We start from the raw sequence: 16367 nt of genomic DNA on the forward strand, positions 1-16367 counted from the left end.
TAAAAGCCCTTTGAGTGTCCCTAAGCTGTTTAGAAAAGAACGTAGCAATTGTTGATGAGTGTGCTATTATTTTCAGGGAGTTATGTCATGCGTTTGGCATTTGGCATTAAATTCACACTACCATTCTAGGCAATCCTTGCCAAACCGACACTGCCAGCCAGCACAGAGTGTTGGAAATGCATAGCATGCAATGGCCAATCAAGGTCAGAACAATCCCAAGTGTTACAAGACAATAGTTGTAATGTGTGTATGCTTTCAATAGAGTGAAGCTACTACTTAAAACCATACAAGAATCCATTGCTCCCTCTAGTGTTAAAAATGAAGCCATGTGGTATTCAATCTTTTTTAACTAATCAAAAGAAGTCACGTACAGCAAAATGAAACAAAACAAGAAATAACCCTTCTCTAGCTTAGACAGAAGGGAGTAAAATGCTTACACATTTGTTAAATTCTGTTTTCTTTCTTTTCTTTCTTTCTTTTTCTTTCTTGATGCATCATAAAAACTGTAACTTCTTTCACTGGACCAAAACATGTGACCAGACTGGAGTGTTAAGAATTTTATTTTATTTTATTTTACTGACAGCATTTTTATACCACCCACTAATTGTTAATTCTCTGAGTAATGCCTATGCTCAATTGCCACTCAATCCTACCTATTTTGGCAGTTTCTGAGGTACAGTCATACCTTGGTTTAAGTACGCCTCTGTTTGAGTATTTTCAGTTTTAGTACTCCGCGGCCCTGTCTGGAACGGATTAATCCACTTTCCATTACTTTCAATGGGAAAGTTCGCTTCAGGTTAAGTACGCTTCTGGTTAAGTACAGACTTCCGGAACCAATTACACTCATACCTCGGGTTAAGTACGCTTCGGGTTGAGTACTCCGCGGACCCGTCTGGAACAGATTAATCCACTTTCCATTACTTTCAATGGGAAAGTTCACTTCAGGTTAAGTACGCTTCAGGTTAAGTACAGACTTCCGGAACCAATTGTGTTTGTAAACCGAGGTACCACTGTAACCATATTCCTTTACATATTCTCAGCATGCCAATCCAGCAGTATTAACTTGTGCTTCTTTTTTGCATTTTTGTTGAGGCAAGTGAGAAGGCTGGGGACCCCTCTGCAAGCTCATAGCACTTCTGATCACACTTATTGTAGCTTGTCACATTACAATGAGTGTTATGAAGGGCCACCACCCCCTTCCAAGGGACCAAAGGAACGGGGACCCATTCCACTATAACATCTAAGTATAATTTGCAACTTGTTTGGCATCAGTATCAAACATTTCAAGTTAAAGACCACAAGGAGCTTTTGATAACGCTGTGCAATAGGCCTCATCCTATGACTTTAGCAATAGAAGGACACAGAAAAATGGGAATTACCAAATGAAAAAAACACCTTTGAATTTGTTTCTGTTACCTAGAAAGAGCTCTCATGATATCTGTGAAAACCTTGATAAGGTTAGGATCTGTTAAAGAAGGGACTGCCATCAATTTTGAAAGCACAAATTGCAAGGATACCATATTCATGTCATATATGCTAGGCTAGAGCAATCCTCTAGATCAGTGGTTTTCTATCAGTGTGCCATTGCATCCTGGGGTACCTTAAATGATGGTTAGGGGTGCAGCAGGCAACACTGGCCTCTGTCCCTCCTTCCTTCCCTCCTCCTCTCACGTCTCTGCCTCCCCAAGGCTTACACAGCTGTTTACTGCAGCAGTCCTTGCTATAAGCGGGGCGGGGCGGGGCAGGGCAGGGGCAGCTCAATCAGAGATGGCAGCAGCAGCTTCCTGAAGGACTCCTAAGGAGAGTGGAGAGGAGGCTGTGTGTTCGAAAGCGGTTGAGAGGCTACCAGCTCTGCAGGCAAGGGGTAACATAACTGGGCTCCTGAGCCCCACAGGGGTGCCGCAGAAAGAATGTAGTTGGTCAAGGGAGCTGTGGACTCGAAAAGGTTGAAAATCTCTGCTCTAGATACATCAACTCTGCTTAGAGCCATATAGTTGGAGAAGAATATTAAACAGGAAATGGTGTCAATATATCAAGATTTGATTACTGACTAGAAAAGTAGAGGCTCTTGTATGGTACTGTATGGTATTCAGAGTTACTCTATGGGGTTCCATGCACTTGAATGCAATACGCACTATGTAATTGATTCATAATGTAAAAGACTTGAGACTCATTCCTAATTTTGCATCCTGCTCACACTGCAATCTAAACTCTAGCATGGGTGAAGCTCTGTGCACCTAGAATCATAGAGTTGGAAGAGACCACAAGGGCCATCCAGTCCAACCCCCTGCCAAGCAGGAAACACAATCAAAGCATTCTTGACATATGGCTGTCAAGCCTCTGCTTAAAGACCTCCAAAGATGTACGGTGTTGAAGGAAAACTTGATGAAAATGATGTATAGATGGTATCTGACGCCAGTCAAGTTAGCTAAAATGTACCACAAAAGTGACAATAAATGTTGGAAATGTAAGCAGGATGTTGGCTCATTCTACCATATGTGGTGGACATGCCCAAAGATAAAAGGCTTCTGGGAAATGATTTATAATGAATTGAAAAAGATGTTTAAAAACACATTTTTGAAAAAACCGGAAGCCTTTTTGCTTGGAATAATTGGGGAAGAAATTCCCAAGGATGATGTTAATTTGTTTATGTATGCCACCACAGCTGCTAGGATTCTAATAGCAAAATATTGGAAAAAAGAGGAATTGCCTTCGATACAGGAATGGCAAATGAAAATGATGGACTATATGGAACTGGCAGAATTGACAGGAAGACTCCGGGACCAGACAAATGACAAAGTTTTAAAAGATTGGAAGAAATTTAAAACGTATATAGGGAATGTATTTGACAATTAGAGTTCGAATATCCAGGAAAATAAAGAGGTTAAGGCATTAGGGAGATAATAGAAGATTGAAAGTTAGAAATTAGGGTAGATGATATAAAGATCAATTAACTTTGAAGTGTTAAAGGGATTACATGATGGATAAGGAAGATGATTTAGAAACTGCTATAGAAGTTTATAAAAATGAAAATCAGATAGTAGGGAATTGGGGAAGCCGGAAGACAATGAATATCAAAATGGTTGAGAAATGATATATTTTTTCGTTATATATTGTTTGATGTGTGTATTTTTGTATTTTGTATTTTGATGTTTTCTGTATTTGTATTTTTGTATTTAGTATTTTGTATGTTTGTTGATAAAATTAATAAAAAATATATTAAAAAAAAAAAGACCTCCAAAGAAGGAGACTCCACCACACTTCTTGGCAGTTAACTCTGTTTTGTCTGTTAGATTCCCAATTAAGCAATACTCCTGAGACAAATACAATGGTTTCATCAATTCTCCGTGACTCAAGAATGCCATGAATCAATTGTGTGTTATGTGCTGAACTTTCTTTTACCTAGATGGAATAGTGTTTCTCTTTCTCGACTCTATTCATTATTTATGAATTTCCATCAGGTTTCCTTCCCAAATTGTTCTTTTGTTTTAAGTAAAAGTCCACAAACATTTCAGCTTTCCCTCATATGGAAAGTACTCAAATCCCTGTCCCTTTCTCTACCATGTCTAGCTCTATGATATCTTTTTTGAAGTGTGATACCCAGAAGTCTATATCTTAATGCTCTGTATATGAAAGATCCCAGAGTCAATCCCTGGTATCTCAGTCAAACAAGACCTGACAACCGTGCTTGGGAAAAGCAACCTTGGAGAACAGTCAGAGGCAAGACGAACCAACTGTCTGACAATAAAAGGCAGCTTTAGAAGTTCAGAACTATACTTGGTACCACTGATTAACATTATGATACCTGATGTTTTTTCAATCCTTCTCCTGGTCATTTCTACTGTTCAGCTATTTGTGAGATTTCATGTGAAACCCATGTACTCATCTTTCATGTTTGTTTGTTTGTTTGTTTGTGGGGGGCAACCTCCAAGCAACTGGAGGTAAGGTAGAGTTTACTCACCGATCAATCACAATCTCTTTTTGCCTTAGCAATCCTTCTTTGATTTTCATCAGGGATTCCCAATTGTTGAAATCCTGAAAGCTTGCAGCTGGGTAACTCTGATGAGATGATCCACTCAGAACCTGGGAAGAGATGCACAAAAGAATATTGTCAAAGAGCAGAAAAACACTTGCCCACCCATTTATACACCCAAAGAAGCTCAGCAAGTTTTGCTCCCCTAAAAAAAAAGGACCTGAACCCCCAAAAAAGGACTTACCTTTCAAAAAAAAGAAAGCTCAACAACTTAGACCTGAACCCAAAAGGGGGGTAGTTCACTGCCCATTTTTAACTCTGTGAGTAGATCGCAGCCTCTTGGGAGTTGGCCACCCCTGAGCTATGTCATTGACAGTCTGTGCTGTTTAGTAGGAGTCAGTGAAAGCAGATCTCGTAGGATAATGCTGTGGTGAGGCATAGTGTACATGCACCAAGTCTGCTGGAATGACTTTTCTGGTGCAATTGGACTATGTCAAGTCCTAGTAAGCAACAGCAACTCAGCTGCCAGGTGGTCAGGTAAGCACCTCCATTCCACCCCATGATCAGCTGCTGCATTATAAAGGTAAAGGTGCCCCTGACCATTAGGTCCAGTCGCGGACGACTCTGGGGTTACGCGCTCATCTCGCTCTATAGGCCGAGGGAGCCAGCGTTTGTCCGCAGACAGCTTCCGGGTCATGTGGCCAGCATGACTAAGCCGCTTCTGGCGAACCAGAGCAGTGCATGGAAACGCCGTTTACCTTCCCGCCAATCTATTTATTTACTTGCACTCTGACATGCTTTCGAACTGCTAGGTGGGCAGGAGCTGGGACTGAATAAGAGCTCACCCCATTGTGGGGATTCGAACCGCCAACCTTCTGATCAGCAAGCCCTAGGCTCTGTGGTTTAGATCACAGCACCACGCCACCTGTGGTGAGGCATAGTGTACCTGCACCAACAAGTCTGCTGGAATGCCATCTGGGAACAAAAGGAATGGCTTTAGGATAGTAAGGAAGGGATTCAGTGAGTTTTAAATTAGTTTATGTCCTAGGGTGAATAAAACAATATGGTTTTCTTTTAGCATATAAAAGGGTACCTATTTCTTCCCATAAAATCAACTGATGGACTGCAAGAGTTCAAAAACCCAAGATAAAATGTTATTATGAATATGTAAACATGTAGAAGTTTGGGGGGAGAGACAAGAACCCAAGAAGAAAGCAGCTGGATCAGACCGATGGGCCATCTAGTTCCAAATTCTGGGTGGGATTCACCTAAGGAGTCCCATCAGTGGAAGCCCTGCTTGACTTCTGCTTGCCAATGGGCTTTCCTCCATCTCCCCTCAATTGGATCTAGCAGGGTTGGGAGAATCCCCAGAACAGCATAGAAAGGGGGAGGAGAGAGGAGATTGTTCCATCTGACAAGCTGAAATGCTTGTCCAGACAGAAAATTCGAACTAATGCAACACTGAATTCACCTGTAATTGTGTTGTTTTTTTAAAAAAAACTTTAGTGTTCAGACATAATTGTTTTTGCTCCTTGTTCCAAAGCACACACTTGATTTTTCCACTACTTGCATCCAACTCTCCCACCCCTAGTGCTATAAATATACTTCCCTTGATACAGCCCAGAACAACAAAGGCACTCTTGATTCATATAGAACACATGGTGTTGAATACGCACAGCAGGTTCCTAAGCAAATTAAATTCTATGTTACCGAAAGACAAGAGTACCTGGTATTCTTAAATATTGATGTTAAAATTCTAAAGGATCCAATCAACTCTTTATTTATTTTTAATTGTGAAGAATTCCTAAAAAGACAACTGTTCAATTCTAAAAGTAAGCTCTTTGAGGACTGTAGCTGAACTGCTTTTTGAGTTTAGTGTGAGAGAAAAAAGCACAATTGAAGGTTTTTAAAAACATAACATAAAATTACTTGAATCGGAACACTAGGCCAGTCTAATCTAAATCTGTAAATATAAAACTTCAAGTATTACTCTGTACACAGGTGAGGCTTTGATATCTATCTGTGTCTTCAGCTTTGGATTTCACATTTTAACCATGAAAGGCACCATAGATAATCCAGAATATAACAAAGATAGTGAAGTATTTGGAACATACAGTATGCATAGTAAATGGGTGAAAGACAGAGCAATTGCCCTAGGAAAAGAAAAGTTAGAGATCATGAGAACCATTTTCAAGTATTGTCTTGCTCTGACAGCAACAAGCTGTTTCCACTGAAACCACTAAAATGGAGAGTGAAAGCTCTGTTTTAGCAGTGGTTTCAATGGAAGCTGCCTGAAGCTATTGAATAAGTTGCCCTCTCCTGTGGGGGAGGGGAAGCGGGGAGGGGGAGAGTATACCTTGCTTTCAGCTCCCAATTATCCTTTTGTGGCAACATTGATACCTGCCCCACACTGGACAACACATATAATATCAGCCTAAAGGGCAGGTGAGCATCTTTAGGGGAAATGGCGTGGTGGTCCAAGTCTGGCCTGCAGGCAAGATGTTCCTCACCCTTGATATAAAGGCATTACAATTATTGAAAGAACAGCTTTAAAAAAGGAAGCAATGGTCTCATATTGCATCAACACAGATTTAGGTTGGCAAACAGTAAAGGTAAAGGTACCCCTGACTGTTAAGTCCAGTCGCGGACAACTCTGGGGTTGCGGCGCTCATCTCACTCTATAGGCCAAGGGAGCCAGCGTTTGTCCGCAGACTGCTTCCAGGTCATGTGGACAGCATGACAAAGCTGCTTCTGGCGAACCAGAGCACCGCACGGAAACACTGTTTACCTTCCCTCCGGAGCGGGACTTATTTATCTACTTGGACTTCGACGTGCTTTTGAACTGCTAGGTTGGCAGGAGCTGGGACTGAACAGCAGGAGCCCTAAAAGAATTGTGAATTTAAATGAAGCCTTCCACTGCTGGGGACTAAAATAGGTGCCACAAAATTATTTCAGTTTCTGATCCTATTGCCCCTTTAAAGTAGAGAGATATCAATGAAATAGTGCATACTGGATGCACACACCTCTCTTTTGGGTTCCACAGATTGTCCTTCCACTCAGTGGTGAAGCCTGTGTGCTATTAACACCACCCCCTGCTTTTTCTCCTAAGGCCACTTCCAGACAGCAGCTCTTTCACCGCCAGCATCCTAGTGGGGTTTTTGAAGCAACAGTGCAATGTTTTGTAGTATCATCATTGTGCCATCTATATGGATCTATTAGTTTACCTTTGACTTTCAGAGGGCACATGAACAGATTATGTTCACATGCCTCTCACTAAAGCACTTCAGCTGATAAAAGAAGCAACCTTCTAGAAAATTGCTAAGTTACATGCAGCCCATTTTGTGCATTAGATTTTGCACTTGGGACCTGATTTCTCAATACTAAACATATGTGTATTCAATTAACAAAAAAACCTTTTAGTTTAACATGCTGTGTTAAGGGCTTCCCATGTTCATGCAAGTTCCAAAATACAAGGAAATTACAGCTGTTATGGCCACACCCTGGAACACTACTGGGGTGCTGGAAGCTACCATTCCATGTTACAAATACCCAACAGCAGCCAATATTACTCATACAGAATGAAAGATCACAGTCTTTGCCTCTATATAATGATAGAGAATTTGACAAACACAACTGCAGAAAGCTAAATTAAACAATAGCAGAGTGCTTCCATCATGGGCTTCTAAATAACACAATTTTAGTGTAAATTTGTCCACCAATTCCACAAACTGATAGAACACTGTAAATAGCTCATAAAGACACTTGTACCTTCATTTTTGTTCAGTGTTACCCATTCTGCTTCTACTTTCCAGGTTAAGCAGTTTTCCAAGAAATGCCCCCCCCCTTTCAGAAGAGTCACTGTAATCCTAGCTAAACTATGAGAGGAAAAAAATACTATTTTTATCTCCTTTGTGATTATCTAATTCATCATCTTTTATAACACCTCCTGGAGCCAGCACACTTCAGTGACAGAAGTGTCTCTAGCAGGGTGACTCATACTACATACCTATGGACCAGCTAAAAAACTTAACACATAATGTTAAAACAAATTGAAAAAAGAAAACAGTTCCCTTAAGCCCTGCACCAAAGTCAGTAACACATTTGCCAGAAAGCCTTCCACTTATATTCTGGCCAATATTATGGGCAACACTTCTAGGTGGCACTTCAGATGACGTTCAGAGCAAGTGCGTCTGGAATTTTCCAGAGATAACAGAAGGTCTGTCCTAAGTATAGAAGCACTTGTTTTAATAAGTGTTCATATTATCTTCCCATTACATTCGAATTCTCTAGTGATCATTACAAACTATCACCTTCTTTGAAATGTGTTTAGCATGTTATACAGCAAAACACCACGATCAAGGGATCTTAACAGTAAACAAGAATGTATACTAATACTAATATTAGTAGTGATAGAATAATCACCTGGTGTTAGCACTACTGTTAACTCAAAGATCAAGAAATGTCAACTGTTTTGGATGACTGAAAACAAAAGAAATCTTTGGGTGCCTGTGGCCTACATACATACAACATACAAATACACTTCAACGACAACTCTTCTGTCAATCTTCTATAAGAAGTACTGTGAACGTATATGCAGGTGACATTTTAATATGTACTCATGTAATATAGCTGTATGACAGGCATCCCCAAACTTTGGCCCTCCAGATGTTTTGGCCTACAACTCCCATGATCCCTAGCTAACAGGACCAGTGGTCGGGGAAGATGGGAACTGTAGTCCAAAACATCTGGAGGGCCGAAGTTTGGGGATGCCTGCTATATGATGCCAAAAGTGCCATGGAGGGCTGTCCAAGTGCTGCATGCACAAATTTTAAAAATTGACCTAATAAAGATTCAGACTCCTTCAGATTCAGAAATTACTTGTTGGCATCTGTCCGTCTTGGGAGACAATGGAAGAGTGCACCTTTCAAGGGTATGTCAATAATTCGGCCGTCCCGGAGGCCAGCTGTTAGACTGGTCCCACAGGCCAAATATGCGATTGCTCTCACAAACGTGATGAACAACACACAAGTCAGTAAATAAGGCTAAACTGCTTTATTTACATATAAACAAACTGGGAGCTCTACATCATGGCATCACAGCCAGTAAAGAGAAAGAACAAAGGAACAACAGTCCCACGTAAACATCCTGTCTACGTCACTTCCACTCTGTGGGAATGAAAACACATACAGTCATATGATACACAATAACCCTATGACTGCAGACGGGGAATGAATCCTAACAGGGTAAAGTCAAACCACTGGAGTTTTACAGCACCAGCTGTGACTGTAGAGATATGGGAGAAACATGTTTTATTGCAGGTGGGGTGGATGAAGGCATCTGATTTTGCTGCAGCAGATGCACCATGGTGATTCTTCCCAATAATCATTCCTCTGGTCACTGCTGTGGATACACAACCTGACTGACACCAGGCACTGCGATAGTCTGGCAGAGGGTTCCCATAAGGCAGGGTTGATGTCAGCAGCATTCATGCCACATTTGTAGATATCTTTGTGATGCAGACTTGGTCTGGCAACAGGCCTAGTGCCTGAAGCCATCCCTCTGTAGAACATGTACCTGGAGATCTCGCCAGCTTCCATTCTGTGAATATGACCAAGCCAGTGTAAATGTTGCTGAGACATAAGGGCAAACATGGTGGGAATAGGGGCTTGAGAGAAGACATATTTGTTTGAGACTCGCTCCTGCCATGTGATGCACAAAATCTTCCTAACACAGCACATATGGAAGGCATTGAGGAGTCGCTCCTGGTGGTTGTAAATTGCCCAGGATTCACTTTCATAAAGCAGAGTGCTCAACACACAAGCCTGGTGGACCACATATTGGTATTGGATGTTAGCATCACATTCTTCCATACCTTTCTGGAGAGGCAAGCCATTTGCAATAGCTGCATTGCTAATACCCTTGTCCAGCTTAGCACTGATGAAAAGGTTGCTGGTTTTGGTGGAGTCCAGGTAGACAAATTGCCTACCACCTCAAGCAAAATAATAATAACAATGTTATTATTTTTACCCCACCCATCTAACAGGATTCTGTCCTGTCCTGGGGCTTTACTACATGCCTGAGAGTTGATGGCGTTCTTCAGCTCACCAAGGGAGGGAGGGACATCTAGCACTTTCAAGAGAAGGGGAGAGCCTAGATCCTGTCAACTGCAGTTACTTAAAGAGCAGGATTCTATTATCTAACCAAAGTATAAAAAGGATCCCCTCTTCCACGAAAAGAAAAACACACCTCTACCATAAATTCAATTACCGCAAAGAATCAAATAAAATGTTGCATTTTCTTAGGTAGACAGGAAAACATAATGCGGTCTTGATTACAGATTAGGCATGTGGAGCACTATGACAATCAGATGAAGTGTTCCTTCAAAAACGCAGTAGGACTGGTAGGGAGCAAATGCCAATGTGACTATTACCATCTGGAAAAGCAATCAACTTCTTAGGCTCTGTAACCGTTGTAATTGCAAGGTGGCCATGAAGAAAACGAAAAAATTGTCAAGTAATTTATTGTGGGAATAAGTGAAAGGGCTTAACGATTTGGCTTTGTTCCAAAAAAAACCTACCCTCTACCACTTGACACCATGAAGGGTGCTTGATAGGACACTTGACTTTTAAGTCAGCAGCTTGATAAAGGCCATCTGAGGAAAACCTGTGTCTACCATCTTTACAGGAATTCGAAGGCTGCCTTGCGTGAGTAGAAGTTGTGCTCATGAATGAAAATCCATGAAAATGTAACGGTGAGCATGAGAAAACATGTACTGGTAACTACGGTAGTTCAAAGACCCTTAAATGGCCAAAGTGGCTGTGTCATCCATAGGTTTTCTAAAACTGGATGCTTGTAGAGTCTCTCATTTTACATGTGTGCATGTTTGTAGACATGGATGGGAACTCATTAAAATGCAATCATTTAAATGTGTGAGAAGCAGTTATGGTCTAGATCAGTGGTGGTGAACCGTGACCTTCAGGTGTTGCTAGACTCCAACTCCACCAGCCCCAGCAGGCCTGTGTTAAGTATGATGTGATTTGTTGGAGGGCTATGGGGTGGTCATCCCTGGTTTATATAGATGTTTCTTATAATCATGCAAACTAAAGGCTTTCAACATGCAACAAAAATGAGAGGAGGAAAAGAATACATATATTTTGTTCACTAAGAGTGAACAAGATCATTAATCTGTCTACTCGTGGCCACAAATAAGCCCAAAAGATGACATGGGAAGCAAATTAACACACATTGCTAAATCTGTCTTACCATACTGCCTCCCAGAATCCTGTCCGGATCCATTTATAACAACTGCATCAGCAGTTAATTCTGATGTTTCCAAAAATTAGATTTGATTCTCCAGTGTGCGTTTATTTATTACTATTTATAACTGAGACATCTGGATATGCTAACATGAAGGAATTCTGCGGAAGACACAAACACCAGAATTCCTTTGCCTGGGTATTTATAGGAAATGTGGAGGAATATATTCTGTACTTTACTCAACATAGTTTTCACTCAAAACACAATTTATTCGAATATGCACCACTTATTTACTCTAAGTCATAAGAGAAGCAGGGAGGAATCTATGTTATTTTCGAGAGAAATTAGGAAGATTCTCCACAATACTGGGAGCCTAAAGTAAACACTCACAGTGCAATTCTATGCACATTAACCTGACCGTTAAATCTAATTACACCAAACTGGACTTACTTCTGAGTAGACATGCAATAGGATTGCATTGTCAGATTTTTATTTTATTTAGCATTTTGCTGATTACAGTCATACCTCAGTTTAAGTACACCCCGGTTTGAGTATTTTCAATTTAAGTACTCTGCGGACCTGTCTGGAACGGATTAAACCACTTTCCATTACTTTCAATGGGAAAGTTCGCTTCAGGTTAAGTACGCTTCATGTTAAGTACAGACTTCCAGAACCAATTGTGTTTGTAAACCGAGGTACCACTGTACTGAATGGCAGAAAGGTATGTTTGATAAAGAATGTAATCTAATGCATACTTACTTGCTAGCAAGCATTAGTAAAAAGGTAAAGGGTCCCCTGACCATTAGGTCCAGTTGCGAACGCTCATCTTGCTTTACTGGCCGAGGGAGCCGGTGTACAACTTCCGGGTCATGTGGCCAGCATGACTAAGCCGCTTCTGGTGAACTAGAGCAGTGCACGGAAATGCCGTTTACCTTCCCGCTGGAGCGGTACCTATTTATCTACTTGCACTTTGAAGTGCTTTTGAACTGCTAGGTGGGCAGGAGCAGGGACGGAGCAACAGGAGCTCATCCCATCACGAGGATTCGAACCACCAACCTTCTGATCGGCAAGCTCTAGGCTCTGTGGTTTAACCCACAGCGCCACCCACATCCCAGCAAGCATTAGTATACCCATGTAAATTTTCAGGACATTGTGGGACTATTATTTGCATGATCCAGCCAAAACCAAACTCTAATTGAGTTATGAAATTTCATTGCTTTAAATGGAAGAAACAAGCATGTAGATCTTTTACTAAAGTAAGTGAAGCTTATAGTTTGTGTACTTTGGCCTGGATTATACCCAACATTTAAAAGGAGATGGGAAAATTACTATGGGGTTTATTTAACTGTAATGAACAGAATAAAAAAAATTCCTTCAGTAGCACCTTAAAAACCAACTAAGTTTTTATTTTGGTATGATCTTTCGTGTGCATGCACACTTCTTCAGATACACTGGAAACAGAAGTGTCAGACCCTTATATATATACAGAGGGTGGTGGGGGTGGGTGGGAATGGGTGATAGGCTGATGGGAGTGGTAAACCTGTGGATGGCTGTTAACGACTGCTGATGGCTGCAATTAGTCCTAGGGGGGGAAAGCAAGGGCTGAGGCGCTAAAGAAAGCTTGATCATGCATAATGAGATAAGAATCCAATGTCTCTATTCATCCCAGGTGGCTCCATGGTTTTAAGCTTGGTAATGAGTTCCAATTCAGCAACTTCTCTTTCCAGTCTGTTCCTGAAATTTCTCTGTAATAAAACAGCTGCTTTGAGATCTTGTATAGAATGTCCTGGGAGATTGAAGTGTTCTCCTACTGGTTTCTCTGTCTTATGGTTCCTGATGTCAGATTTATGTCCATTTATCCTTTGGTGTAGGGTTTGGCCTGTTTGTCCAATGTAGAGAGCTGAAGGGCACTGTTGGCATTTGATGGCATACACAATGTTAGAAGATGAGCAATTGAATAGTCCTGAGATGGTATGTTGGATGTTGTTGGGGCCAGTAATGATGTTGTCCGGGTGTATGTGGCAGCAAAGTTGGCATATGGGTTTATTGCAGGCTCTGGTATCAGTGTTCATGTTAAGTCTGGTGGTTGTATTATTGTATTATTGTGGGTGAGGAGTTGTTTAAGATTGGGTGGCTGTCTGTAGGCAATGAAAGGTCTTCCTCCCAGAGCTTGAGAAAGGGAGCTGTCATTGTCCAGGAGAGGCTGTAGATCTCTGATGATGCGTTGTATCAGATCTCTGGGAGCCAATGTAGATCTTTCAAGACCGGTGTTATGTGGTCTCGGTGGCCGCTCCCAGTCACCAGTCTAGCTGCCGCATTCTGGATTAGTTGTAGTTTCCGGGTCACCTTCAAAGGTAGCCCCACGTAGAGCGCATTGCAGTAGTCCAAGCGGGAGATAACCAGAGCATGCACCACTCTGGCGAGACAGTCTGCAGGCAGGTATGGTCTCAGCCTGCGTATCAGATGGAGCTGATAGACAGCTGCCCTGGACACAGAATTTACCTGCGCCTCCATGAACAGCTGTGAGTCCAGAATGACTCCCAGGCTGCGCACCTGGTCCTTCAGGGGCACAGTTACCCCATTCAGGACCAGGGAGTCCTCCACACCTGCCCGCCTCCGGTCCCCCACAAACAGTACTTCTGTCTTGTCAGGATTCAACCTCAATCTCTTAGCCGCCATCCATCCTCCAACCGCCTCCAGGCACTCGCACAGGACCTTCACCGCCTTCACTGGCTCTGATTTGAAAGAGAGGTAGAGCTGGGTATCATCCGCATACTGATGAACACCCAGCCCAAACCCCCTGATGATCTCTCCCAGCGGCTGCATGTAGATGTTAAAAAGCATGGGGGAGAGGACAGAGCTCTGAGGCACCCCACAAGTGAGAGCCCAGGGGTCCGAACACTCACCCCCCACCACCACTATCTGAACGCGGCCCAGGAGGAAGGAGCAGAACCACTGTATGACAGTGCCCCCAGCTCCCAACCCCTCTAGATGGTCCAGAAGGATGTTATGGTTGATGGTGTCAAAAGCCGCTGAGAGATCCAGCAGAACCAGGAAACAAGTTTGGCTTATAGTACTCATATAGTTATAGTACAGTACTCATTCACCAACACTGAACAATAAATGAGAGGGAGAGTGACTCTATGAATGTACCAAGAGGTAACTAAAGTAGAGGTAGATGGGCCTGTGTCCCTGAGGTATGCTTCTTTTCACTGGTTAGCAGTGCACAGTATGCAGTGATGACATCATTGGCTTATGCCCATTCTAGCTGCTCCTTACCTCCACTCCCTCACAACATCCGTAAGGAAATGAAGTCTGTTTTCCAGTCGCTTGCCCTCCCACTCAGCAGCAGCTGAGCACTACAGTACCCTCACAAGCTATTTTTGTAGTCATAGGCTTTCATTAATTTCCCTCTTTCTCCTGACCCAAGACTAGGCAGACCAAGTGGCAAAGAGTGAACTGTACATACTGAATAGTCTTCAATGGGGAGATTCAGACCATTGCTGCTTAAACCTTGAAAGGCACTTTTCTAGATAGTTACAGTAAAGATACTTACTTTGTACAGAGCCAGAATGCTCTCCTTGTAAAAATGTAAACCACCGTTGAAAAACTTAACAGCTTGAGTGACAAATGTAATCTTTGGCCTCTGGTCTGTAATTGCTGCTGAAGTAGAGATAATCCAGTACCAGAATTCTTGCTTACTGGAACAGTACCTCAACTGGCATTTCAGCCTTTTATCTCTCCTTCATATGCCTTTGCCTCTGTGTTCATCCAGCACTCATAACATGTCAAAGAACACAGCTAATCTTGGTGCTTCTTGGAACAGTTTATCAGAAAAGCACTCAGTACAGCTCCGAAGTTACAAGTCTCTTAACACAAGAGCTGCTGCTGCTATTTATGCCAAATAAGTAATGTTTTCTAAAGTAACATGTTACATGGTGGAAAAAATGACTACGGTATGAATTCACACTGTCCAACCTAACAACCTAGTTTTTAGCTTTGTTTCTATAAACCTTCCAAGCAGGTTAAAATGCCAAAGAAGTGGTTCCTTGCCCTTAACATTAAAGCCTGAATGACATGTTCATGACTTAGGCCTTACAGTGCATGACCAAGGGAGGAAATATAAATGCTGACCATTAATATTAATGACAACCCAGATATTCTCTCCTGTTGTAAATGTTCTACTATTCCAAGAGGAAGGCTGGGGAGGGGGGGAGGTGAGAAATATTGATGGTGATTCTGAGGGCTTTAAATATTTTAGGGTTTTAAAAAGCCAAAAGGCTAAAATGTGGAAAATAATGAGTGGAATATGACTATTGTATTGTTAAAAACTAATAAAATATTATATGGCAAAAAAAAATTTTTTAGGGTTTTCTATACGGTATTAAAACTAATTTTCATTCATAGGAACAATACAAATACTTGTTTTCATTTTGCCTTATTAAATACCAGTACTAGTGTTTACAAATTCTTAAGACCACTTCCAGAATACATTTCAGCTCTGAACACCCTCAAGTTCATTCATGCGGACAAAGAACAGGGTACAATCAGCAGCAATTCCCAATATCATTATGGTTGAAAAAAGTACTGCCATTGCAACCAGTCTTTAATGTCTATTCCCAACTCTGCAAATCTTTTTTTTGTTTTGTGCAGAGGTAAGAAATGTGGTGTCCACTACATCATCGTTCAACTCCCTTGAGAGCAATCCAGGGGGCAGAAGAGAAGGAACTCTCAAAACTGAATTAATAGCATTCTCATGCTCTATGTTAACATTCTAAATTTAGTCTTATTTGTTATTAGTTAAGCAAACTTTCTGGTTTTGTTCCCAGTGAATAGTTTCCTTTTTCTAAAGCAATAAATTGTTTTTAAAAGAAAAACAACTTCAAATAAGACATGGGTCCCAGCAAGAGGGCAAGTCTTAAAAAAAAATGCCTCAAAATCAAACAAAATAATCAAACAAAATAAAACCATCCCTCCCAAAAAGCAAACTGGCTTTATAATTGCTTATCTCTTCTGAAGAATGGTTCTACAGAATATCACAACAATATACAGCTTTGGGTCAGATACTTAGTTTGTGTGCATACATGACATTAGCCATTTCCATGGTATGACTTGAATGTTTTCCTCATTACAGGCA

General features: G+C 41.5%; 1 protein-coding gene across 4 annotated transcripts in view; it reads right to left on the reverse strand.

Annotated features, from left to right (window-relative positions):
• The window catches only part of CEP85L (centrosomal protein 85L), a 103476-nt gene that overhangs the window by 28577 nt on the left and 58532 nt on the right, over positions 1–16367 (reverse strand). For all 4 annotated transcript variants that reach the window (XM_035109173.3, XM_035109172.3, XM_088666052.1 and 1 more), the window contains exon 4: positions 3962–4083. In XM_035109173.3, coding sequence (XP_034965064.2) covers positions 3962–4083 — 122 coding nt within the window. The remainder of the gene's footprint in view (positions 1–3961; positions 4084–16367) is intronic.

The sequence above is a fragment of the Zootoca vivipara genome, chromosome 3 (genome assembly GCF_965207765.1).
Source record: "Zootoca vivipara chromosome 3, rZooViv2.hap1.1, whole genome shotgun sequence".
NCBI classification, from domain to species: domain Eukaryota; kingdom Metazoa; phylum Chordata; class Lepidosauria; order Squamata; family Lacertidae; genus Zootoca; species Zootoca vivipara.